This window comes from Lynx rufus, unplaced genomic scaffold (assembly GCF_022079265.1).
Source record: "Lynx rufus isolate CCGP_SWC_20201006 ecotype Redwood Valley unplaced genomic scaffold, mLynRuf1.p SCAF_27, whole genome shotgun sequence".
In the NCBI taxonomy this organism is placed as follows: domain Eukaryota; kingdom Metazoa; phylum Chordata; class Mammalia; order Carnivora; family Felidae; genus Lynx; species Lynx rufus.
Window position 1 is genome coordinate 636324 of NW_025814842.1, and position 24593 is coordinate 660916.

Here is a 24593-nt window from a genome sequence, read left to right on the forward strand (position 1 = left end):
CGAGGCTCGGCGGCTGTAACTACCGTCTGGCCAACGGCACAATGGGGTCCTGTGGGGGGCAAGCTCTGCCTCCGTCTTCCAGGCGGCGGGATGGGTCACCAGTCCGTGCCCAGCGGCAGCAGACAAGAGCTGACCCTTCATTCTCTCCCCCCCCCCCATCCAGGTGCCCAGCAGGTGGGCAGGCCTGAAACCCCGACTCGGGGTGTTACAGCTCACTGGGGCCTCTGCCCCCCAGACCCTCGTGTACACACCAGGTCAGCTCCCTGAGGACGAGGACAGTGTCCCCGTGCCAGCACCCAGGACCGCACAATTGACACACAGCAGGTGCTCAATAAATACTTGTTGAGGAGATACGTAGGAGGGGCCGGAGGGGAGGCATGCAGGCTGCCCGCTGTCCCCACAGCCCAGGTCCTGCTCTGGTGGGCAGGGGGCAGGGTGAGTTGGTGAGGGGCCGCTGGGCTGCCCTGAGCCAGGAGGCTGGGCCCAGGCCCCGAGGAAGGGTGGTCCGGTGGACGGGGGGTGGGGTGGGGGGGTGGGCAGGGTCACATCCATGGGCAGCAGCATGATGGGGGCAGAGGTCAGGTCAGCCGGCCTGCAGTGAGGCTCCGGAGAAACGAGTCTTAGTGGCTAGAGCACAGGCCCCGCCTGGCCACGTCCAGGGCTGCCCCTGAGGGCGGGGGCCGGGAGGCCCGTCCTCCGTCACCGGCCCCCTCTGGCTGCTGACTCTTCGGTGGCATTTCCCGTGAGTCCAGCTCCCTCGGCCTCCACGACCAGCTCTTGTTAGGGTTTATGCTTGAAGTGGGCTTCCACTGGAAAAGGACAGGCGTCCGGCTGTGTCACAGCCACGCGGGAAGTGTTGGCTCCCCCCCCACCCCGCCCCCCTGCACTCACCTGCGTACTCCTGGGGCAGCATGGGTCTGTCCACGACCTTCCGAAAAGCCTCCACCCACGCCCGCTGCTCTGACTCCGTCTCACAGGCCAGCAGGAACCTGCGCTCCGGTGTCACGATGGTAATGCCGTGTGGCCAGTGGTGGCCCTGGGTGGACGGTGGGAGCCCGTCCAGCACCGTGTAGCCGCTCTCCCTGCTGCCGATGAAGACTTCCCCGCGAGCGAAGGCGTCCTGTGGGTCGGGGCCGGGCTGAGCCTCGGGGCCAAGCAGCCCAGGCCCCAGGGATGCGGCCCTCCCCTCCCGTATGTTCTCCTCGCCGCCCGTGGCCGGCAGCCCTCGGCCTGTCATCGTGGGAGAGGAAGCGTCCCCCGTGAGGGCCCAGCTGACCCGGGCCAAGGCCCGTCCTTACCAGGGGATCTTTGAAGTACATGAGCCTCCGGTCGTCCATGGTGAACCAGCGCTTCCGGAAGCCTTCTGTTTGCTGTGAGAGAAACCCGGGGACTGGTCACTTAGCCTGAGGGCAGGGCCCCCAGCTGTGTCCCTTCTTCACTCGGGCCTTCTGTAGGCTCGCTGCGTCCTGTTCCGTCCGCCAGATGGTGCCCCAGGACCTTTGCATTTGTACTGTCCCACCTCTGTGCCCTCCCTCTCCTCCCCTCCCCACCAGTTCCCCTCCTCGCTGCTCTGTGCATCTTGATCCTCCCTGGGGGCTCAGCTGGGGCTCAGCCTCAGAGTCCTGTCTGGGCCATGGGGTCACTGCGTGCGGGCCTCCAAGTGGCAGGGAAGGGGGCCCCAGGCGGGTGCACAGACAGGTACCAGATGGACGGGCAAAGGCACGAGGCAGGACCTGGCACTAGCTAGGTTGAGTGGGTAGGGCTAACCAGAGCCCCGCAGTCCTGGGTCCACGGGGCCCCTGCTTACAAAGGTTTTGGGGTCAAGATGACCCGTCAGAAGCGTGCCGAGAGCACAGTGAATCTTCGCCAAGGTGTGTCGCTGACGCTTCGACCCCGCACGGCCACCCCAGCCCCTGGAGGCTGAGACACTGGCCTCCAAGGAGGCCCCGGCGGCTCAGGTCAGCCAGTCAGACTCACCTTGGGCCCGGTTTTCTCCATGTATCCTTCTTTCAGGTAGTTCCGGGAGAGCTTTGGCACCAGCTGGGGCAGAAGACAGGCTCAGGCCTGGGCCTTCCCGGTCCCCACCACCCCCCCCACCCCCCGTGTGTCCCAGCCCCTCCATCCCGCTCTCATGGCCGCTGAGCTGAAACGCCCCAGCAGAAAGGAACAGCGTCCACGGGGGCCCTCGGCCGGCCCCCCGGCCCAGCATCCCAGGCTCGGGCTGTGCCCCTCACCCCCTCCAACAGACACGAGCAGCCACCACTCACGTCGGCGTCGCTGGCCCCCGGGAACGCCACCTGCAGGTAATGGAAGCGGGCCGCGCGGAGCGCATTGAACCAGTCCACGATCTCCTGCGGGTCAGAGGCTGGTGTGGGCCTGGGCCGTGAGCTCTGCCCCCCAGACTGTGTGCTGGGCGAGGCCTGCTGGGGGGGCAGCCCTGAGTCGGCCCAGGGCGGGGGTGGCGACGTCTGAGCCGGCCGGACCCTGGCCCCGAGCTGACCCTGCCCCGGGCTCTGGGCGGCTCCTTTCCTCTCCTACGGAGCTGCGGTTACAAAGCATACACGTGGCCCAGAGGGAGGCCTGTTTGTAACCCCACCCGGGGCTGCCACCCCTCTCCTCTGAGGGAAGGAGCAAGAGGGTTGCTCTGCGGGAGGGGAGCCCCATCGCCGGGCAGGGTGGACCCCAGCCCCTGCCTCTCCTGGCCGCCACGCCCCGCTCTGGGCCCCCACCCACCCGATGCTGGAATCTGCCCCAACCTCGGACGAGCCCCAACAGCTCCTGCCCCTGCCAGCACTTGGTACCCATCAGGCCGCCTCTCCCTGAGGGCTGGGCAGCCCGCTCCTGCCCACGGGTCACCCTGCGCCCGCCTTGGCCACAGCCGCCCCCCTCCCTCCTCTGCCATGCCTGCCTGCTGCAGATCCCACACCCTCTAACCATCCCTGCCCCTGGGGCCGGCTCTGTCCCCTTCTGTTCTGTCCCCCACCCTCCTACACAGGACGTCCAATCCAGGCCGTGACCTCCACCTGGGCCCTGCCCACAACCCCGTTCACCCTTCCAGTGACCACTGGGCTCTCCATTTCCTCACCAGCCCCGGAGACCAGAAGGCACCGTCTCCTGCCTGCTCCCCGGCGCTGGCCTCCCACCTCACGTCAGGCCTCCCTCGGGTCATTGAAACCACACAGCTGGGTGAGTCATTGGCAGTTCGGTGACACTTTCCCAGCAAACCACCGCTGTACCTCCAATAGAGGTGAAAGTCCAGAGCGTGGCCGCAGGCCCTGCGGGGTCGGCCCAGCCCGTGCCCTTCCTCTCCTGCCAATCTCAGCCTTGTCAGCTTATCCAGCATGTCCTGTGTCATCTGGCCCCAGGGACGTTGCACATGCCATCCCAGTGTCTGTCTTCACCCTTGGGATGTGGGTCCCCTCCCCCGCAGTCAGTCACTGTTTCCAGTTCTCAATGTAGGTGGGATTTTAGCCACTTATCTCTCCTGACAAATTGTGCACCTGCTCACTGAGGGCAGAACCACGTCAGACAGTCTTCCTTGTGTCCAGGCCTAGGGCCCGGCCCCAGCAGGTGCGCACAACCCTCTCGGGGAAGGCACCGCTGCAGACGCGTGCTGCACGTACAGGAAGGCCCTGGTCTCAGTCTCCTGAGGAGAGAGAGGGTGGAAGCTTCTGGGTGAAGCTGAAGACTGGCTCACACGCCTTGAGCCACGTCCCTCCTACAACCTGTTAATAGCACGTAACCTTGTGTGCAATCTTCCAAAACCAGATGAGGAAGTAGAAAACTTGAACATGCCAGCGACTAGTAACGCAATGGAATCAGTGATCAGAGATCTCAAAGCGCACAAAATTACAGGACCGGACGGCTTCACCGGTGAGTTCTACCAAATGTTTAAAGAAGAGTTAATACCGGTTCTCAAATTACTGCAAAAGATAGAAGTAAAGCTTCCAGATTTGTTCTGTGAGGCCAGCATTACCCAGATAGCAAACCAAACACAGTTAGCCAATATCAGGCCAAGAGCTCTGAGAAATAGATACGGAAATCCTCAACCAAGTACCAGCAAATCGAATCCAGTGATCATTCGCCTTGGTCAAGTGGGTTTATTCCAGGGATGCCAGCGTGACTCAGCAGTCACAAACCAACACGGTTTGTCACGTCAACAAAACAAAGGATAAAAATCGCATGATCATTTCACCAGATGCAGAAAAAGCAAAGGAAAGCTTTTGACAAAGTACAATCTGTTCACGATAGAAACGAAGGGTTAGAGGGGACGTGTGTCAACATGATAAAGGCCTTATTACGGGACAGACCTGCAGCTGGGGAAACAGAGCTGCTCCTCTGAGATCAGACAGTAACTTGAAGCTGCACGGAGAAACAAAGGTCTCGGGAAAGGGAAGTGTTGGGGCAGTTGCAAAAGCTAGTGTTACTGTAACGACGGGCTGTAACTATACGTTGTGTTCTTCACATGACTTAAGACTAAGGCTTTGAGAGAAACAAATAGTAATTAAAAGCTACTCTTAACTGTAACTGGTTTGTAATTACATATCTTGTTTTATATGTAAGTTAGGAGATAGAGCATTTAAAAGGATGATTATTTATGCCTCAGGGCACACGGTGTACCAAGAGGTAAGACCGTGGCATCTGCAGCCACGGGGTGTGGTCCAGGCCGAGTGAAGGAGCAGTTTCTGCGTGTTCCTGAAGTTCACCTACTATAAATTGGATCCAGGAGGTTATAGATTTCGGATGTTAGATGGAATCCCCGTGGCAACCACAAAGAGCCACAGAACATACACCAAAGGGAACCGGGAGGGACTTCCAACACTCGACTACAGAAGCTCAACACGAGAGAGGACAGGGACGCGGGAAGTGAGGGACAGCAAAGCCGTAGGCCACACACAACGGGACGAGCGCGAGCCAGACGGCAGGCCGTCCTCATCCACGTCCACGGGAAAGGTGAACGCGGGAAGCTCTGGGATCCACAGACCGGGAACGGCGGGCTGGATGACACCCGTGGTCCAGCCACGTGCCGTCTGCGGGAGGCTCGGCCGAGGTCGAGACACAACAGGGCGGCGGTCAAAGGCGGGAAAGGAGATTCGTGCACACAGCCGCCAGGAGGCTGGAGCGTCTCGCGGACACCAGACAAACAGACTCGAAGTCAGAGCAAGGTCCCAAGGGACAAAGAAGGACGTTGCACGTTACTAAGTCCTCGGTGCGGCCAGAAGACGTGACACACACTCACGCCTCGTGCCGCACCGTCACGACCTACGAAGCAAAACCCGGCGGAGGTGAAGGGAGAAACAGCCTCGAATAGCACACGGGGGGCTCGATACCGCGCTCGCGCTAACGGACGGCCAAGTCCGACACGGGAAACGAGGACTTCACGCAAACGACCAGATCCAACCACACGCGCCGGCCGACCGGGACGCGTTCTGGCCTGGTGCCCACGGGACGCGGCACGGGACCGACCCCACGTGAGGCCGCCTATCGGTCTCCTACGAGGTGTCCTCTCTGGCCGCGACAGGGCGGATGCAGTTAGAAGTCAACACAAGGAAAAGTGGAACGTTCACGACTTCGTGGAAGCAACGCACTTTTACGAAACGACCAGTGGACCAAAGAAGAAGCCGCAAGGGAGGTGAGCGGACACTTGGAGGTGGGGGAAGACGAAACACCACAAAACACGGGATGCAGCCAAGCGTGCCAAAGGCGGGTCTGGCGCCGCAAACGTCGCCGTTAAAGCACAAGGAAGGGGTCCGGTCCGCGACCTAACGGACAACGGAAGGAAGCCGACAAAGAAGAACAAACCAGACCCAAGGCCGGCACGAGGGAGGGGAGACTGGAGCGAGCTTGACGACGGAGGGAGTAGAAACGCAGGAGAGAAAGTCAACGAAACCGACAAGAGCCGGCTCTTCGACAGGAACGGCAGTTGGCGAGCCTTGAGCCGGACGGACTAAGAAACACGCTCGGGCCACTAAAATCGGACTCAAAAGCGGGGACGCTGCCACCAGAAATCAAAGGGTCCGGAGACAGCGCTGTGAGCAAGGTCGCCGACGACGGGGGAACCAAGATGAAGTGGATAAATCCCTGGACGCGGAAAGGCCGCCAAGACGAACCCGTGAAGAAATGCACGGTGTGCACGGGCCGGTAAACGAGTCAGGAGCCCCCCTCGGGAATCAACACTTGCCAGCAAAGAGGGGCGCCTGGGCAGCTCAGTATGTTAAGCGTCTGACCTGATTTTGGCTCAGGTCATGATCTCACGGTTTGTTAGATCAAGCCCCGCATCGGGCTCTGAGCGGAGTATGGAGCCTGCTTGGGATTCTTTCTCTCTCCCCCTCTCTCTCTGCCCCTCCCCTGTTCACTCACTCTATCTATCAAAGTAAATAAACATTTTTAAAAGTTTCCAACAAAGAAAAACCCTGGTCCTGATGGCCTCACTGATGTTCCACCAAACATTTCAAGGATAACCCACACCAGTCCTTCTCAAACGTCTCCAAAAAAATTGCAGAGGAGGGAACACTTGCTAACTCCTAGGCAGCCAGTGCAACCCTGATTACCAAAGCCAGACAAAAATAGAAGATGAGCACAGAGCAATATCCCATGTGAACACTGACGCAAAAACCCTCCACCACATACTAGCAAACAATTCAGCATATTTAAGGGTTATACGTCACGACCGAGTGCGATTCATTCCTGAAATGCAAGGAATTTTCAACAAATCAATGAATGTAATACATTGTATTAACAGAGTAAAGGAAGAGGAAACCACATCACCACCTCAGTTGGTGGATAAAATGCATCTGCCAGAATTCGTACAGAATCTCTGGGAACCTGAGTCATAACAGTTCTAAAAAACAAACATGGAAGAGTCACACTTCTAATTTCAGCATTTATTGCAAAGCCACAGCACTCCAAATTACCTGGCACACAGACCAATGGGACGGAACCGAGAGCCCAGGGAGCAGTTACGTTATCTTTTGAGAAAGGGCGCCACCACCATCCGACGGGGGAAAGGACAGTCTTTTCAACCAAGTGTTGGGAAAAGTGGACGTCGTCATGAAGAAGAATGAGGTTGGACCCTTACCTCACACCACCCACAAAAATGAACTCCAAGTGGATCGAGGACAAGGAAAGACTGGTCACTACAAATCTTAGAAGAAAACACAGGGCAGAAGCTTCGTGGCGTCGGACACGGCCGTGATCGTGCTGACGTGACCCCAAAGGCACAGGCAGCAAGAGACAAGTTGGACTTTTTGCAAATTGTGAACTTGCGTCCTTCAAATGACACTATACACAGAGTAACAGGGACCCACAGGTGGGAGAATGTTTTCAGATCACCTGATAAGGGCGTCACATCCAGAACATACAGAAAATCTACATCTTGGCAACAGACCCCCCACCTCAGTCCCAAACGGGCAAAATGGGAACCGAGTACACATTTCTCCAGGCACAAGGTGCCCCTCCCCCCGAGCAGCGTCACGCATCATCAGGGAGACGCGGGTCAAAACCGCTGTGATCCGGCCCCTCACATGTCACAACGGCCAGAATCAGAAACCAGAAGCCGGTGCTGGCGAGGACGCAGAGAAACGAGCCGCGTGCCCTGCTTACGGTGATGCCAAGTGCCACTGCCATGGAAACCAGTGTGGTGGTTCCTCAAAAAACGAAACGGTGACCCCGTGATCCCACAGTTCCCCTCCCGGCTGTATAATCACAAACACTGGACGCGGGGTCTCAGGTGTTGGTACCTCGACGTTCACAGCAATAGCGTTCACGGCCACCGGCAGGTGCCACCCAAGGGTCTGTCGGAGGAGGAGGGGATAAACCACAGGTGGTCCATCCACACGACCCCTCGGCCTCGGAAAGGAAGGAAGGAAGGACACCCGCTACCATGTGGACAGCCCTGAGGTTGTGGTGCCGAGTGACTCGAGCCAGACGCAGGCGCACACGACACTGGGATCCACTCACACGAGGTCCTGCAGTGGTCAGACTCACAGAGCAGACGGCGGGGCAGGGGGGCCGGGTCAGGGTCACTATGGGGAGATGGGACGTTCTGGAGACAGATTTGGGGGGCCGGCTTCACAACAACGAATGTACCTAATACCCCGGAAGCAAATGCTTAAACGTTGTGAGAATGTGCATTTTAGCGCAATAAAAGGAGAAAAGGCTGTTGACGGGGTTGCCAGGTGCTTGTGTCTGAAGCCTCACAGACACGTTTTGCCCTTGAAACCACGGGCACGTGGTCTGGAGCCAAAGGTGGGACAAAATCCAAAGAACAATGACGAGAATTCCCCCAGTGGCCAAAAGGACAGACCCCGAGGTGTTTGCAGGGAGCTCCCTCCACCCTCGCGCTGCAGAGGTGCGGGGTGGGAGGCAGGGGGGACGGCCACGGAGCAGGACGCTGCGCACACGCCCCCAGACCGTGGCCCTCTTCCATGTGGGCCCCTCCGGGTCCCGTCCCCCACGAGGGCCCAGCTGGCTCTGCGCTCGCCGTGGGGGCGGGGCTCTCCCGAGACGAGGGCAGCCCGGCACCCACCTTCCCGTCCTCGTGGTAGACAAAGATGTTGCGGGTGCTGTTGTCCTTCAGGTAGGTGATCTGCAGGCCGTGGGGGTGGCCGATCTTGGCCGGCTGGAAGGTGGCGTTCAGATGTTCGATCTTCATGACGGCCTTGGGCTCCTTGGCCTGGAAGCAAGGCCGTGCCTTAGCTCCGGGTGGGCGGGGGAGCGGGCAGTGCGGTCCTGTGGGCGCTGGCTGTGCTCTGTGGCTTCGGGCAAGGTGCTTACCCTCTCTGGACCTGGTTTCCCTGACCCGTAAGCCAACGGCAACCGGCGCTCGGCACCTAGGTGGGCCCTCCTCTGCTCCTTTGGCACTGAGCGCCTCTGTCCCGTGTGCCCCCTGCCCAAGGCCGGGCTCGGTCCCCCACACCGCTCCCGTCCCGCCAGCCTGGCTTTCCTCTCTGCCTGGGGGGCCGGCAACCGTACCCTCGGCTCTTTGTGTCACGGGGCCACGTTCTGATCTGGAACTGGTCTGGGTGGGGGCAGGGCTCGACCTGCCCCTCCCCTGCTCGCTGCCCGGGCGTGCCCAGCAGGGAAGGGCTCGCTGGTTCTGTTCCTGGCATTGCCAAACCAGGCCTGGCGCCAGGGAAGACTGAGGTGGACGGGGGCGGGGGGAGGGGGGCGGGCATCCCCATCCCCACGGACGGGCAGTGTGGCTTCCGGGAACTGCGTGCGGGAAGCTGGGGACCACGTGCAGCCACGACAGACCCTGGGCCCAGCTCACGTCATTTCTGTTGAAATACTTCAGGGACCCCTCTCGCTCAGTCAGCACAAACTTCCGGCTTAGAAACTGCCCGTTGTCCCGGCCTCGCTTCCAGAGGGAGCCTTCTCGGTATCCTGGGGGGAGAGAGGGCAAGGGTCAGAGGGTCAGAGTGGACCACAGTCAAGGCCATCGTCCTGGCCCGCACAGACATGGTCCCGCCCCTCGCCAGGAGACCCATCAGCCTCTGGGCCGGGAAGCTGGGTGTGCGCGGGCCAGACGGGCCCACGGTGCAGGGGCCCGAGACCACCCCTCCCCAGCACGCTGCCCGCTGCTGCCTGCCGTTGGGGCCATTTTTCCTTTTTCTTCCTGGAGGCATAATAAACACACACGGAAGGGGTGCGGTGCGGCCCCGTGCGCAGGCCCACGGGCCCCTGTGGATACGCCTGTGGGGCCGCCCGCGCCGGGCAGCCCCGAGGTACCCACCGCGGAGTCCTCGGGACCGCAGGCGTGAGGGGGTTCTGGGGATGGGCGAGCGTCCTGCATTGTCCAGAGGGCCCGAGGTCATCACGAGGGTCCTTGCACGCGGACGACCACGGAGATGCGGGAGCGGACCTGCCCTGGCCTTCTCTCCGGCCCCGGACCCAGGCTGCGGCCCTCCCCTCCGGATCCGCGGGACCGCCAGTCTGTGTCGCCCTGAGGCACGCGAGTTTGGGCCGGCCGCTGCGGCAGCTTTTGGAAGGGAGCGCTGCCCCCTCCCGTGCACGCTCCTGCCCCCAGACGCCCCTTCTCATTCGTTCCTGCCTCGCTCCCGTTGACTTCGCCTGTTCCAAGACCCGAAGACCTGCTCCGGCGCCCGGCTGTGCCTTCCCCCACAGCGCGCGTGCGGACCGTGTGCGGCTCCTTCCTTTTTGCTGGGTGGGGCCCACCCGGTGCGACCGCGGCCCCGGGCGCCTGCCGTCCTCGGGCGCGTTCCACGGCGGGGCTGCCGGCCGCGGTCAGGGCTTGTGGGTTCCGGGACGAATCGCCCCACGGTTCCACCTGTTCTGCCCCGGGTGCGGGGGGCTCCCTGGGGCTCACGTCCGGCCGCCCACCTGGGCCGTCAGCCCCGCGCGGGGCCGTCTGAGGCCGGTCCAGGACGGGAGGAGGAGGCGGCCGGGCCCGGGGCCGCTCGTGCCGGCCCCTCACCCCGCTCAGTACCCCCCCGGAGCCCGACAGCCCTGGCCGCCTCGGGTTTCGGATGCCACCTCCAGGCCCTGACCCCACCGCGCCTCCCCTCTGCGGCCCCGGCAGCCCCCTCCCGGACACCACGGAGACCGGGGCTATTTTCTCTGCTCTAGAGACACGTGGCCATAAAAAGGCGGCAGCCTGGCGTCGGGGAGGGGGCAGCTGGTGCCGCTCAGTCTGTCCCGGGACTGAGTGCCAAACGGGGCCTCTCCCCTCCCCTCCCCCCCCCCCCGACTCGGAGGCTCCTGCATACGGCACCAGCAGGCACCTCCCCACCACCATGTCCCCAGGCCCACACCGGGCCCTACCTTGAATGTCTGTTGACTAAACGAACACCCACCCGGGGCAAAGCTGCAAGTGCACTTGCCTCCCCGGGTCTTTGTGAGCAAGCGTCCACACCGGGAAGTGCAGAACACAGGTTCTGCCCGGCAGGTGGGGCCCCCACACCTGCAAGGACGGTCCCCACCAGCATCTCCGGCTGGGCCCCCGACACACACGGCCCCATTCGGTCCCCAGAAAGCCCTCCGCGCCGTTATCCTCGTGCAGGAGGGGTAACAGGCCCAGAGGCATGGAGCGCTGGCTGACCTTCGGCTCGGGGCTGTGGCTCCCGGCGCAGCAGGACCCCCGCGGCCCGGCCGCCCTCCCGCCTTGCCCGCCGGGCCCAGCAGGTGGCAGCAGCGCCCGCGACCCACACTCCCGCAGGCCCAGGCCCTGCTGGAGGGGGGCGGGGGGTGGCAAGCACGGGCCCCAAACCGCTCTGGCTCCCGGGCCACGTGGGTCCCGACGGCCAGCCGCCAGGAGGCCTAATTCCAGCAGCGGCAGTATTTTCGGACGGGCGCTGGCCGGGGTCCCCGACTGGCCCCAGCAGCAGGACGCCTTGGCCCGGAGCCCGAAGCCAGCGGCCGGCCGTGTTCACACCCGGCCCTGCCGTGGGGTAGGCCTGCCCAGCCCTGGCCGGGGAAGGACGCCCGCCCCCCACACCCGGGGCCACACCCCGGGGTTCTAGCCCCCTGCAGACTCCGGGGCTCCGGGGCTCCTGGCCATCGTGTCGCACGCCTACACAGCCTGGGGTGTCTCGATGCCCCACCCTTCCCCACACCCCTGCCAGAGGGCTCTCTCCAGGCGGCACGGGGCCCAGGGTGCCCTGCGGACGCGCACCCCCGGAGCTGGGCTGAGCGGGGAGACTGCTTACTCCCAAGGGCTGACCAGCCCCGGGGCAGAGGCCAGATGGTTCACTCAGCATTTACTAAGCGCCTACTGTGTGCCGGGCCCCACCACCCCCTGGGAAGCCAGACTGGCCAGCGCACCTCCCGGCGCCACTCGCTGCCTCTCCCCAGAAGCCCCGCGTGGAGCGCCAGGAGGACGTGCGGGGAGAAGGTGCCGGGCCCCCAGGGGACAGTGCTGCTCACCCCCCGGGGCGGCCCCGAGCAAACCAGAGGAACGGACCGTCCCCAGGGCGGGCCGGCGCCCGGGCTGGACGTGAGGGGAGAAGGTGCTGGGCCCCGCCGCGGCCGCAGGGGCTGCAGAGCCGCTCGTTGACGCGGACGGGGAACCGCCACGCGCTTCTCACACGACGCAGAGAGAACGGAAACCACATTCCCGTGAAAGCCTCAGCACAACGCTCGCGGCGGCTGCAACCGGACACAAGCTGGGGACTCGTCCGCGCACAAGACACTTTTCTGCGCGGGAAGGAGCGCCGGGGACGGGCGCAGCGCGGGCCAGTGTCGGGCGTGTCACGCCACACTCCAGAGGTGCCACGTCACTGGCCCCACGTAGTGACTCCGGGGCAGAGCGGGGGCCGGGAGGGGAGGCCGGCGATGGCCCTCAGGGTCCCGGTTGATTGGGAGTGTCCCGTATCTGCCTTTGTCACGGCTCACAGAACTGTCCCCTTCACGGGCACGGAGCTTATACATGGATTGTATCTTTGATTTCTTGACCGGAGCCGGGACACGTGGCTTCCCGTGCCCAGACCCGGGGCGGCCCTCCCAGGACGGGAGACGCCCGGTGGAGAGGTGTTCTCTGGGCACAGAGACAGGGCCCGGGGAGGCACCAGGGAATCGGAGGCCCACGGCGGCCTCCTCCCGAGAAGGGCCAAGACCTGGTTCCCGGCCTGTAAGTTCTAGACCCTGAGAGGTTGACACAGGGTCCCAGGCCTGGCCTCCCTGGCCCCCCTCTCCCTGCTGCCCCAGCCAGCCCCCCAGTCTCCCCGCCTGCTCCCGCAGCCCTCCCCGCCCCGCTGGGGGACCAGCACAGCCCTCCGCGTGGCCAACTGCACACGCCGCACACGCCGATCCCCATGCACAACATAGTCGAGGGAGCAGCCAACGGTCCCGAGCCCCGTGGGGGCCCGCTCGCATCCACGTCGGTGCGGGGGTGAGGGGCCCGTCAGCCTGCCCCCTCCCAGACAGACCCCCCCGAGCACCTTCACTCTACGCGACCCCACCAGCCACCACCCCAGGGATGCCTCAGGCCCACTGGCTGCCCCGCATGCGACGCCATTTGATGCTTAACAACGACCCCATGCTGAGCACTGTGTCCTCCCCGCTACACAGATGGGGAAACCGAGGCACGGGGGGATGGGCTCTGTCACACAGGGAGCCCCTGGGTCATCCTGTGACAGTGAGGACAAAGGCGGGGCAGGGTGCAAACTCGGGACCGGCCCTGCTTTGCACAGACAGGAGGGGACACAGGGAGATGGGGCGAACCACCCCCCGCCCCCAGCCCCGGCAGGAACGGGGTCCGAAGCCTAGGCAGGAAGTGCTGTGTCTGTCGGTGACTGGGGGCGGCCTGGGCAGCCAGGCCCTCTGGACAACAGGGGGCATTGTCCTCCCAGTGAAAGGCGGCCATTGAGGCCCTGGCTCGAGGCGGGGCACAGGGTGGGGAGGCAGCCGTCACCAGGGTCACCCCTGCGAGCTGGGGCGGGGCAGGTGGAGACACCCTATCTCTACACACCCGCGACCTTGCCCAAGGGCGGGGAGCGCCAGCCTGGTGCCTGTCTGTCCAGGGTCCATCCGGAGCCCGGGCCGTGTGGCCGCCCCTCGCCCCTCGCTCCCAGGCACCAGGCGGTGCCTGGCCTGCGCGTGACCCGGCGGGAGCCCAGGGCCCACTCCACACCTGGTGACCACAGGGCACTATGAACTACCCCGTTCTCGGCGGCCCCGCTGAGTCCCCACAGCCCTACGATGCCCGAAGGCGCCACCAGCTTCTCGGTCTTCCCTGCAGGCCGTGACCTTGACATCTTCGAAGAGTGCTGGTCAGCTCTTCGGGTCAGGGCCCCTCACGCAGTTCTGTCTGGGGTCTCCCTGAGGCGGAGCAGAGGCTTTACGTCTTTGGCCAGAAGGCCACGAAAGCCACGCTGCCCGTGCACCGGGGCCCCGTCCAGCCTGGTTGCCGCGGGTTAGGCGGGTCCAGCGGCTTCTCTGCCAGTGACACCCTTTCCCTCTGTCCTAATCCGAGTCCACGGGAAGACGCTGGGGGACGTGCCAGCCCCGCCCCTCCTCCAGCCCCCGTGGGTTTCAGCCCCGCCGTGGGCCCGTCCACACCTGCTCCGCCGGGAGTCCGCCCGGGGCCCGTCCCTCCGTGGGCTCACGGGCGTCGCTTCCCCTGTGGCACCTTTGGCGCCCACGTCCCCTCACACAACTGTGCCGAGCCCTTCCTCCCGGGGCCACGTGTGGTGGTCACCGGCCGGCCCCACCGCCTACTGGGGGCGCAGGCTCCCGCCACGGCCCCTCCGAGCTGCAGGGCGGCCACGGCTTTGCCTCTGCTGTGCCCGGGCCTCACCGGGCTCCCGGGGCTGGAGGCCTCCCCGAGCCCCGCGTCTCCCTCCCTCCCCCTCCGAGGGGCCCGGCTAAATTGCATTCGGGTGGCCAGTGGGTGTGTCAGCCCCCGGGCCCGAGAAAGTGCTCTTGTGGCAGGAAGTGCTCCCGGGAACCCCCTGGTGCTCCTCACGGGACTGGGGGAGGGGCGCCCGACGAGGAACCACAGGGCCGGGACTCCTCAGTGGTTGCCGGCCCCCCAGGTGCCCCTGCCCTACCCCCTGGACGCCGGCCTGGGGTGGGGGGGCCGCTCCCTCCGTCTCAGCAGAGCGCTGCGCGGGCTGGGGGTCTGGGGCACCCGGCCAGCCGGGCACCGGAAGCTGCGGGGCCTGGTGCCCCTGGAGGCCCCCGCCTGGGAGACCCAGGAGGGCACGTGTGGGGCACTGGGGAGGCCTCTGTGGTGAGCGGGTGAGATCCAGAGGCCGTGTGGGGCCGTGGTTCCGGCTCCTCTGGGTCCCCAGGCTTGTGGGGGGTCGGTCCCCGAGGCCGACCTCTGAGGCCCGTGCACCAGCACCTCCCACGTGACTTGGAGCGTGGCCTTGCCCCGAGGGGGCGTCCGGTGAGGCTGCACACGGCCCGCGTGGGCCCTGGAATCGGGACGCCAGCGCCCTCCGCCAGCCCCGCGGGGTCCGGTGGAGAGGTGACCGTCTGCACGGCTGTGGCCTTGTGGGGCCACGGGCTCGGGGCCGCTGGCGTGTCCCTCCTGAGGACCCCCTGCTCCTGGCCGGTCTCACACACGCACGAGATGCTGGGGACGCTTCCCGAGGGGAACGGTGGTGGCAGCAGCTTGGGGGAACGGGTTCTAACGGGCAGAGAGGACTCCCGGCTGGCCCCGCGGCCGCGGTGGGAGGCACAGGGGGGACCTGGCCCTCGTGGACCTCAGCGCCTGGGATGGACCCACGCACTCCGGCCGTGGACCGGTCTGGTGCCCGCACCCCTCACTTCCGGAACCCAGCAGGGCCGCTCCCATCACCCCTGCCCCATCTTCCGGCCCCGGCCCCGCCCAGGCCGAGTCCGTCACTCCCCTCCCACCAGCACCTGGTCACCCTTCGGGTGCCCGCCGCGGCCCCGAGGCGCCAGCCCCGTCGGAGCTGTGCCGTGGGTGACCGTGGGGTCTGAGCACCGGGCCGCCCAGCTCAGTGTCAGGAGGACCGGACACGGGCCAGACCAGTTAGGCCTGCCAGCGCCTCGGACAGGGAGGAGAGACACAGAGACAGGCAGGGACAGAGAGATAAGGACAGAGAGAGACACACACAGAGGGACACGCGCGCTCTTACCTGCGGAGTACGGCTCCTGCTTCTCCGGGTGGGTGAACTCCAGCCGTTCGTACTTGGCCCGGATCCACTGCTCCCGCAGGAGCCTGGGGAGGGAGGGCAGAGTAAGCCCCGGGCCGAGCGGGCCCGCGGCGCGTGGGGGCTCCTGGCACCCCACGGACACGCGGCCACTGAGCGCGCGCGTGTCCACCGCTTGCAGACGGCAGGGCCGAAGGGCCGCCCGCTCTGATTTTTAAAATCACTTGCTGATCAGACAGGTCTGCCACTAACACCTCCTCCTAAGAAAAGAAGAAATGGCCCTCGGGGGCGCCTGGCCGGCTCGGCCGGAGGAGCGTGCGACTCTTGATCTCGGGGTTGGGAGTTCAAGGCCCCGCGCTGAGGGCAGAGATTTCAAAAAAAAAAAAAAAAAAAAACCTAAAAACTTGGCTCTGATTCACGTGGCCGTAACGCGACCACCGAAAGCGCTGACTCTGGCCGCTCACGGCGCCTTCCCAAGGTTATGCCGCCGTCACCCCCAAGAGGACCCCGTGCCCACCAGCGCCCCCCCCAGCCCCCAACCACAGTCCGCTTCCGCACGGAAGCGGGCGGGTACGAGGCTGTCTGGGTCAGCCCCACTGGGGCGTCATTCCTTTCCGTCCACCGGCCCTCGAGGCGCACCCCCGCCCACCGCCCCCCGGGAGGGCTGCCCAGAGGCGGCAGAGGGCCGTCTGCCCGGAGCGCCCGCTCGTGCCCGTGGTGGGTCCTGCCAGACGGCCCGGCGCCCACGGCCCTCGCGGCCCCTCCGCCGGGCGAGGCAGCGGCTTCCTCGCCCTCCTCGCCCTGCGGCCCCTGGGGCCCGATCCCCCTCGGAAGGGGCCATCCGACGACGCGTCTGGGACCCCGGCACGGCCCTCGGGCTCGGAGGCCCTTCCTGCCGCGTGCGGGGGCCTCCCCGGGCCCGGCACAGAGGCTCCCGGCGGCAACAACGGGACTAAGCCCTGGGAGCGGGCACGGGAGGGGGTCCCCACGCTGCTTGGCAGGCGCATCCCGGACCGCTCGGCCCCCGGGGACCCCACGGCCAGGGTGTCGCGGCAGGGGGCCCCGCCCTCCGGAGGCCATCTGGCCCGGCCTCCCGCACCAGGGAAAGCCGGCAGCGACGGGGTTCCCGCTACACGTGAGGCCCGGCGACGAGGGAGGCAGTGCCCACACCCCGTCTCGGGCCGCTGATGAAACCCCAGACCTGCTCTGCGTTCTCGGGAGCTGAGGGCGGCCAGGCTTCGCCGCCCCCCCGCCTGCCCCGTGCCCTCCGCCCTCCCCCCAGCAGACCCAGACCTCCTGTCGTTTCATCCGCCTGGTTTCAGAGGCCGTTAAGGGATGAACTGTGTCCCCCACCCATGAAAAGACGTTGGGTCCTAACCGACACCGCAGACTGGCCCCCGTTTGGACGGATTAACGGGTTGTGATGAGGTCGCCCTGGAGTCGGGGCGCCCTCGGGGTGGGGGGAGTCTGCAGAGACACAGGACGGCCACGTACAAGCCGAGGAGGGGGCTCAGGGGACCCCACACGCACCTCGACCCCGACCTCCAGGATGTGGGAACAGTGAATTTCTGTTGCAAAAGCTGAGCACCCGGTGTTTCGTCACCCTGGCCCCCGGAAGCCAGCACGGGGCCCCTGCCGGCCACCCCGCCCGCTGAGGGCTCGGGGGGGCTCCTCCAGGTTCCGCCGAGGCTGCCTGCTGAGCCCACGTCACAGGAAGCCAGGGGCTGGCTGACAGCAGAGGGAAAACCGGGAGGGCCCTGGTGGCTTTCTTCCCGCCGTGTGAGGACCGAATGCCAGGCCAGCGGGGCAGACACGGGAAGGGAACTGGGTCCCGCCCCCCTCTGAGTCACCGCCTGACACTAACACGGCCTGGTCCCCAGGCCTTCTGAGCACGGCTCCTCATGGGCCCCGTGCCCCGGGCAGGGGGACACAGCCCCCCCCAGGCCATCCTCACGACGCGTGGGAGCCTCCCCGGCTCCGCAGTGTGCACATCTGAATCCCCACGGTTTACAAAGGGATTCCACCCACCTCCTACCGCTGCACGGCTGTCCACAGGGAGCTTGGTGGGTCGGCTGCCACACCTCCCTGGTCAGCTCTCCCCACGAGGGGCTGGGACCTCACCCCTGCAGATGTCTGCACCCTCCTGGGCCTCTGGGGCTTGGCCTGGGCAGACCTGAACACCCACGGAGTGTGGGGGCCGTGGCAGGCTCGGCTCCCACAAACCTCCACCTGGCGGAAGCTTCTGGAAGGCAAGGCCTGCCCCGGGTCAGCACGCTCACCACCCTGGGACGCCCAGCCACCTGATGGGTCCTGACCACACTGCCCCGGCAAGGGGCAGGGATGGTCTCTGTGAGCATGTCCTGGCAAGGGCGTGGCCTGTGTTCCAGTCTGTCCCTTGTCATACGCTCAGACAGAAGGGACACACGGGGACACATGCAAATAACCAGACCACAGGGCAGCCTGTGGCCGGGGCGATAAAATCACATCTCACAAATAGCTGTCCGGCCTCGCTGATTCATACTGGGACGTGAATGGCCTGGCGTGGCCTCAGGGTCCAGATTTCCCCGGGAGCCCAGAAGCAGTGGGGTCTCAGGATGTGACACGGTGTCTGCATGGGGGCGGGTCCCTGGCAAGGCGCCCTGTCCCCAGAGACCCGCAGCCAACAGCATATCACCGGCCCGGGAGGTGGGTGGGCCAGGTCCCCACCTTCCTTTCCAAGAAAGGGCAGCTCACCCCCAGGCAAGTGGCCACGAGGTCTCCCACCTGCCCCCGTGGGAACAGGGCTCCCCAGCATAGAGACCACGTCCCAAGTGCTGGTTCCAGCTCGTCTGCTGGCATCTGTGTTACCCTGAGAAACTCACCCAACCCCTCCGGGCCCCCAGGAACACCCTTGTCAAAAGAGGGCCATTCGTTCTGAGCTGTGGCTGCCACCGTGGAAGAGGAGAGGCGGTCGGCGGGGGGCGGGTCTGGGCGACACCCCAGGGCCAGGCCTGTGCTGGGAGCAGAGGGCCGAGGCGTCCCGGGCGGCGATGCCCAGGGAGGGAGGGAATGCAGGGAGGTGTAGCGATGCCGGGGGAGGGGATGACTGGCTTGGGTGGGGGGACGGCGGGAGAGGGGGACGCCCTGAGACAGGCGGCCGCACAGGTGCAGCTTCTCAGCACCCTCCTCGGACCTCCGGGGAGCGCTCGAGGGCCCCCAGCAAGGACCCCGCCGCCCAGCCACCGGCCCGGGCCCGCACCCGCCCCCCTCCGGTCTTCCAGCCCCAGACAAAACCGCTCAGCGACTTACTGACAGTCAGAGGACGTGGGCCGGTAGTAGAAGGGAGGCACTTTGGACTCATACGCGTCTCTCGCAGCGTCATTTCCATGGGAGGCCATGAACTGCGGAGAGAGGACAGGGTCAGTGCTCCCGGAGGCCGGGGCCGGGCCGGCTGACCCCCCAGCCGCTCCTGTCCCAGCGAAGGTGGTTCGCAGTGGCCGCAGGGACAGGACCTGCACTTCCGGGTAGAAGGGGTGCTGGGGAGGGTGGCAGAGAGGCCGGGCCCTGCATACATCCCCCGGGACGGCAGCGCTGTGCCCTCCGCCCCAGGTGCCCCGTCCCTGCCTCACGCGAGGCCCGCCGTCCACTCATCTGACCCACACGGGCAGGCGGCCCTCGAGAACTGGACGCACAGCGAGGGCCCCAGAGATGGAGACTGGCCCGGGGCAGCAAAGTGCGTGTCCCCGAGGCGGACGGACAGCAGGAGTCAGGAGTGGGGAGCAGGGCACTTACACGGGCAGTGTGGGTGGGCAGTAGGTGCAAAGGCCCTGAGGAGGGTGCTTGGTGTGCTGGTGTTGGACGACATCCCAGGGCCGGTGTGGGGAGCAGGGAAGGGACCAGAGGGGCCTGACCTCACAGTGGCCTTGAGGACGAGGGGAGCAAAGGAAATCCCTTGTGTTCCAATCCTGCCTCCTTCCCGAAGCCTCCAGGGAAAGCCTTTCTTCTAACAGCATGGAGCTTTGGGGACCACCGGGTCGTGACCACGGACGACCCAAGTGGGTCAACTGGAAAATACCACCAACAGTAAGACACTTGAGCAAAAGGCTGGAACCAAATTAGAATTCTGAAATCAGAATTCTATGTATCTGAAGCCTCAGCCAAGAAGCAGCCTCACAAGAGATGCTCAAAGTCTCCACAAGACAAAACTTACACGCTCCTGAGGGATGAGCACAAAACTCTGCACAGAGACCCGAGCCTGGAAGGGGTGGGAACATGCCGCCTCCTTACGTTAATCTATGCGCTTTTGGAAGTTGTCAAAAACAAAACCAAAACGGGAATAGCAGTTTTTAAAGCTAGCAATGGTTCTAGAGTTCATTTTAAAGTTAACAAGCAGGGTAGGGGCGCCTGGGTGGCTCAGTCGGTTAAGCGTCCAACTCAGCTCAGCTCATGATCTCACGGTTCGTGGATTCAAGCCCCACGTCGGGCTCTGTGCCGACCGCTCGGAGCCTGGAGCCCGCTTCGGATTCCGTGTCTCCCTCTCTCTCTGCCCCTCCCCCACTGTCTCTCTCTCTCTCTCTCAAAACATAAACCTTAAAAAATTTTTTTAAAAAATACAATTAACAAGAAAAAATATTCTAGAAAATTCTGTAAATGAAGACTCTTCCTACCAGATATTAAAACCTGTAACTGACTAGAAAGCCTAATCAATGAAACCAATGAAAGTTCCGGAAATCGATCCGCTAGCATCTAACACCGATATTAAGTGGGTTTAATAGGGTTAACGCCCATCTCGCATCAGCGAGGGGCGTCCGCTGGCGGATCATCAGTGGGGGCAGGAAACGCGGAAACCATTGGACAAAAAGTATGGCTGGACGCAGCCTTTCAGCGACATAAGTTCCAGCTGAACTGAAGCTGTGATTTCCAAAAGTAAACAGTAAAAAGAGTAGATAAGAACCGTGGTCTAATTTTAAAAATCATGTAGGAAAACACAGGAGGAAATCTCCCATTCATGTCTCCCGTTAAGACGTGGTTTCCTAGATGTCTCACCAGAAGCACAAACAACCAGAGACAACAGTGGAACTTCAGAATTAAAACCTGTGCTCCAAAGGACGCCATCGAGAGAGTGCAAGCGTCGTGCCAAATGACAGCGGCCGGGCGAGAAGGGCACAGCGCGTGGCCGCGGGGCCGGTGGCACTGGGTCCTTGGACGTGACGGGAATACTTGGAAACAGACAACGTGACCGCGGCAGACGCCATCACACAGCTCCCTTTAAAATGGCGGGTTTGGGGGCGCTGGGGCGGCTCAGTCACGTGTCAGACTCTTCATTTTGACTCAGGTCATGATCTCACGGCTCATGAGTTCGAGCCTCGCGTCGGGCTCTGTGCTGACAGCGTGGAGTCTGCTGGGGATTCTCTCTCTCTCCCTGCCCCTCCCCCGTTCGTGCTCGTGCTCTCTTTCTCTCTCTCAAAGTAAATAAATAAACGTAAAAAAATAAAATAAAATGGTGGGTTTTCTGTTATGTGGTTTTCACCTCAGTAATAAGAAATATATATGTATATAGCTCTTTAAGAATATAAATTTCTTTTTTTTTTAATGTTTATTCATTTTTGAGGGAGAAAGAGAGACAGTGTGAGAGGGGTAGAGTCAGAGAGAGAGGGAGACACAGAATCCGAAGCAGGCTCCAGGCCCTGAGCTGCACAGAGCCCGACGCGGGGCTCGAACCCGCGGACCGTGAGATCATGACCTGAGCCGAAGTCGGACGCTTAGCGAACTGAGCCAGCCAGACACCCAAAAAATTGGTAAAGGATTTGCGTGGACGTCTCTGTGGAGCACGTACGCAGACAAGCCGGCCGGCGTACGCGGAGATGCTGACCGCCTGGTGCCCACGAGGGCGTCTAGAATCAGAGGCAGGCGGTACGATGCATTGGGGGCCCGGGGACCACCGTGCACTGCCAGGGGCCACGTGCACCTGTCCTGGACCCCCCGGGAGGCCCCCAGGTGTCAAACAGAGAGCCCCGTAAGGCACAGCGAGGCCAGGCCATTCCCGGAGGAAGGCGACCCCTGCCCCTGACTGTTCGCAGCAGCACTTCCTGTGGGAGCCGAGGGAGTCACGCAGCCCAAGAGTCACCGATGGACGGGTGAGTCGAATGTGGCCTGTCCACACAGCGGGAAGCAGTCCACGATAAAGGGGCTTGTGGCGCCGATGCCCAGGGCCACGTGGCTGAACCCTGAACACATGGTGCTCCCCGGGGGAAGGAAGTCACAGAGGCCACGGGGGCGGGGGGGGGGTGGCGGCCCACTGACATGACCCGCCCAGAAGACGTATCGGGACAGAAAAGCAGATGTTACTTCCAGTAGGGGCGGGGGTGGGGGTCGTGGAGGGAAGGGGGAGGGGCTGCTGAGGGGCACAGGGTTTATTTTGGGAAAATGTTCCAAAATCAGTCAGTGGGGCCGGTTACGCAGCCGGAAACGCGGTGAAATCGCGTCCGTTCACACCTCACAAGGGCGAGTGGCCTGGCGTGAGAGCTGCGTCTCAGTAACGCCCTTGTGAGTCAAAAGAAGCCTGGGGCAGAGCGGGCCCCTCTAGGTACCCAGAGACCCGAAAACCACAAAACGCTGATAATTGTGACTCCACCAAAGTAAAAAAGTTTCCACTGCACACAGCACGAGCAGAGTCGAAAGGCAGCGCGAACCAGAGGGCCAGACGGTCTCGAAGGGTCAGACCCCCAAACGTGGAAGAACACGAGAAAACGAAACAGCTAACAGGGTGTCAGCCAGGGCGCCAACGGGAGGCCACGGATGAGACGCAGAGGACGCTAACCCGCGCCACGGACGCTCAGCGTCACTCATGATACAAAATGCCATAGGGGCGCCTGGGCGGCTGCGTCGGTTAAGCGGCCGACTTCGGCTCAGGTTGTGATCCTGCGGTCCGTGGGTTCGAGCCCCGCGTCGGGCTCTGTGCTGACGGCTCAGAGCCTGGAGCCTGTTTCGGATTCTGTGTCTCCCGCTCTCTGACCCTCCCCCGTTCGTGCTCTCTGTCTCAAAAATAAATAAACGTTAAAAAAAAAAAAAAAAAAAAAAGGAAAACAAGGATCCCGCAGGGACACAGCAGAGGAGGATCCCGGGGCCAGGGTGTGCGGGTGACGCGAAGTCTCCCGGAATCACAGTCACGTGACCTCCCACGTGCAGGAATTAAGGTTCTAGGACCCGCCACGGGTCCCGCTCGGTCACAACACTCCTTGTGGGCATGGGGCTCGGTACCAAACCACGGCGCCCCGGGTGCCCGTGGGCAGGTGGACGGGCAGACAGGACGAGGCCGGTCAACGCAGCGGACGTCGTCCCCCACAGAAAGGCCGAAGCCCTGACAGGCGCTACCAGGCGGGCGGAGCCGGCCACGTGGCACTCAGTGAAAGCGGCTGAGGCCAAGGCCACCTGCTGCCTGCGCCCTTTCACGAAAGTGCCCGCGACAGCCACGTGTGTGGAGACGCAGAGCCTACGGACACCGCTCGGCCTGGACCGGACGGCGAGGAGCACGGGTTCCCTTGTCGGGCGTGAGATGTCCTAAAAGTGACTTCGGCGACAGTGGCCTGACCGTGGACCCACCGGAAACGGCTGAGCTGTGTGCTTCGAAAGGGCGAACCGGGGGGCGGACAGCACAGGACACGAAGGCCTTGCTCACCCCATAAGCCCGTCCCCCTGCCCCGCCCACCCCTCCCTGCCCCCAGCGCCCTGGGCTCCCCGCACCACCGCCCTGCCCTCTGCCCTCTCCCCTCTTCCCCTCCCCCTCACCCCCCACTCCTCAATCCCCCCGCCCCCCACCGCTCCCCCCTCACAGTGCCGGCCACAGCCAGGAGCTGGGAACACCGGGGGTGGCCACTTCGAGGTGTCTGTGACCCAGGGGGCCGGGCCGAGGGCCCCGTGGGGGGTGCGGCCGGACCACAGGGGCTCCTCCGACCCCCGCAGCCCCATCCCCTCGGGGCCGTACCTCCACTTGGGCCTCCTCCCAGGCATCCAGGCGGACTGACTTCACCTTGCTGACCTGGGGGATGTTCCGGTGGATTCCCGAGCAGCTCAGGCAGATGAACACCCCCAGGGTGTAGGAGGCCCAGTCGGGATCTGGAAGGCAAAGGCGAGACCCTCAGGGGCTGGAGCTCGGCCGGGCCTCTCTGTGGCCTCAGTGTCTCCACCTGTGCGACGGGAGACCGGCGAGGAGATCCCCGGGGCGCACCGGCTCTGTGCCCCGCGCGGGGTCCCTGCCACCAGCCACAGGTGAGCGGCCCCACCCCCGAAGTCCCAGCTCCACAGACGCCCGAGCGGACGCGCCGCGGCCACGGAGACGTGCTCGACAGCGACACTCGATCGGCACCAAGTGCGCCGGGCGCGACGGGGACGCTGGCTTGGCCACGCGCCCACGCGCTCGGACGCACCCGACGTCTCGCTCGGTGCAACAGCCACGCGCGTATGCGGATGGCCCTTGACCCGGTCAGGGGCGCGGGTCCACTTTTCCGCAGGTTTGCCGGGTTCCGCGTTGAGCCACGGCAGGCCAGCGTGGCAGAACGTGACGCCTGTTCACTCGGGGCACCGACGGCGCCTCCAGGATTGTCCTTCCTGTTGCGCACACCCCAGCCTGGTAACGGCGCGCGGGGCCGGGGGCTGGAAGGACCGAGCCTCAGAGACCGGCGGCAGCCTCTGAGACACCTTCCACTTTTAAGTGAAGCTTCTGGATCAGCCGGTTCCAGTCAAGAGGCCAGGAGGGCCAGAGCCCCTCCACAGACACCACAGGCCCAGCCACAGGCCCACGGCTCTGTGCCAGGGGTGTGTTTGCAGGGGGCGTGCATGTGTGAGTGTGTGAGAGCTCATGGGTGCACACACATGTGAGTGGGCAGATGTGGGTGTGCACGCGTGTGCGAGTGGCCAGGTGCGGGGGCTGTGAAAGGGCACCTGGGGCCCTGGGGTCCCCCGCTCCCGCCCGGACTCTCGCTGCCCCCGGGGCAGCCGGCCCCGCCCCCTCCCGCCCGTCTGGGGAGACGAGGG

The 24593-nt window shown here is 64.2% G+C and overlaps 1 protein-coding gene across 4 annotated transcripts in view; it reads right to left on the reverse strand.

Moving 5' to 3' along the window:
• Positions 1 to 325: 325 nt before the first annotated feature.
• ADAP1 (ArfGAP with dual PH domains 1) overlaps positions 326 to 24593 on the reverse strand; it is a 51044-nt gene continuing 26776 nt past the window's right edge. For 3 of the 4 annotated variants that reach the window (XM_047089376.1, XM_047089380.1, XM_047089378.1), the window contains exons 2-11: positions 23545 to 23675; positions 18870 to 18961; positions 15567 to 15649; positions 9272 to 9384; positions 8528 to 8674; positions 2268 to 2351; positions 1978 to 2040; positions 1299 to 1370; positions 892 to 1120; positions 326 to 809 (exon numbers count right to left, since the gene is read on the reverse strand). In XM_047089376.1, coding sequence (XP_046945332.1) covers positions 781 to 809; positions 892 to 1120; positions 1299 to 1370; positions 1978 to 2040; positions 2268 to 2351; positions 8528 to 8674; positions 9272 to 9384; positions 15567 to 15649; positions 18870 to 18961; positions 23545 to 23675 — 1043 coding nt within the window. In that variant the 3' untranslated portion in view covers positions 326 to 780. Of the gene's footprint in view, positions 810 to 891; positions 1121 to 1298; positions 1371 to 1977; positions 2041 to 2267; positions 2352 to 8527; positions 8675 to 9271; positions 9385 to 15566; positions 15650 to 18869; positions 18962 to 22380; positions 22486 to 23544; positions 23676 to 24593 lie in introns of those variants that run through there. The other variant, XM_047089379.1, reaches the window with a different exon arrangement.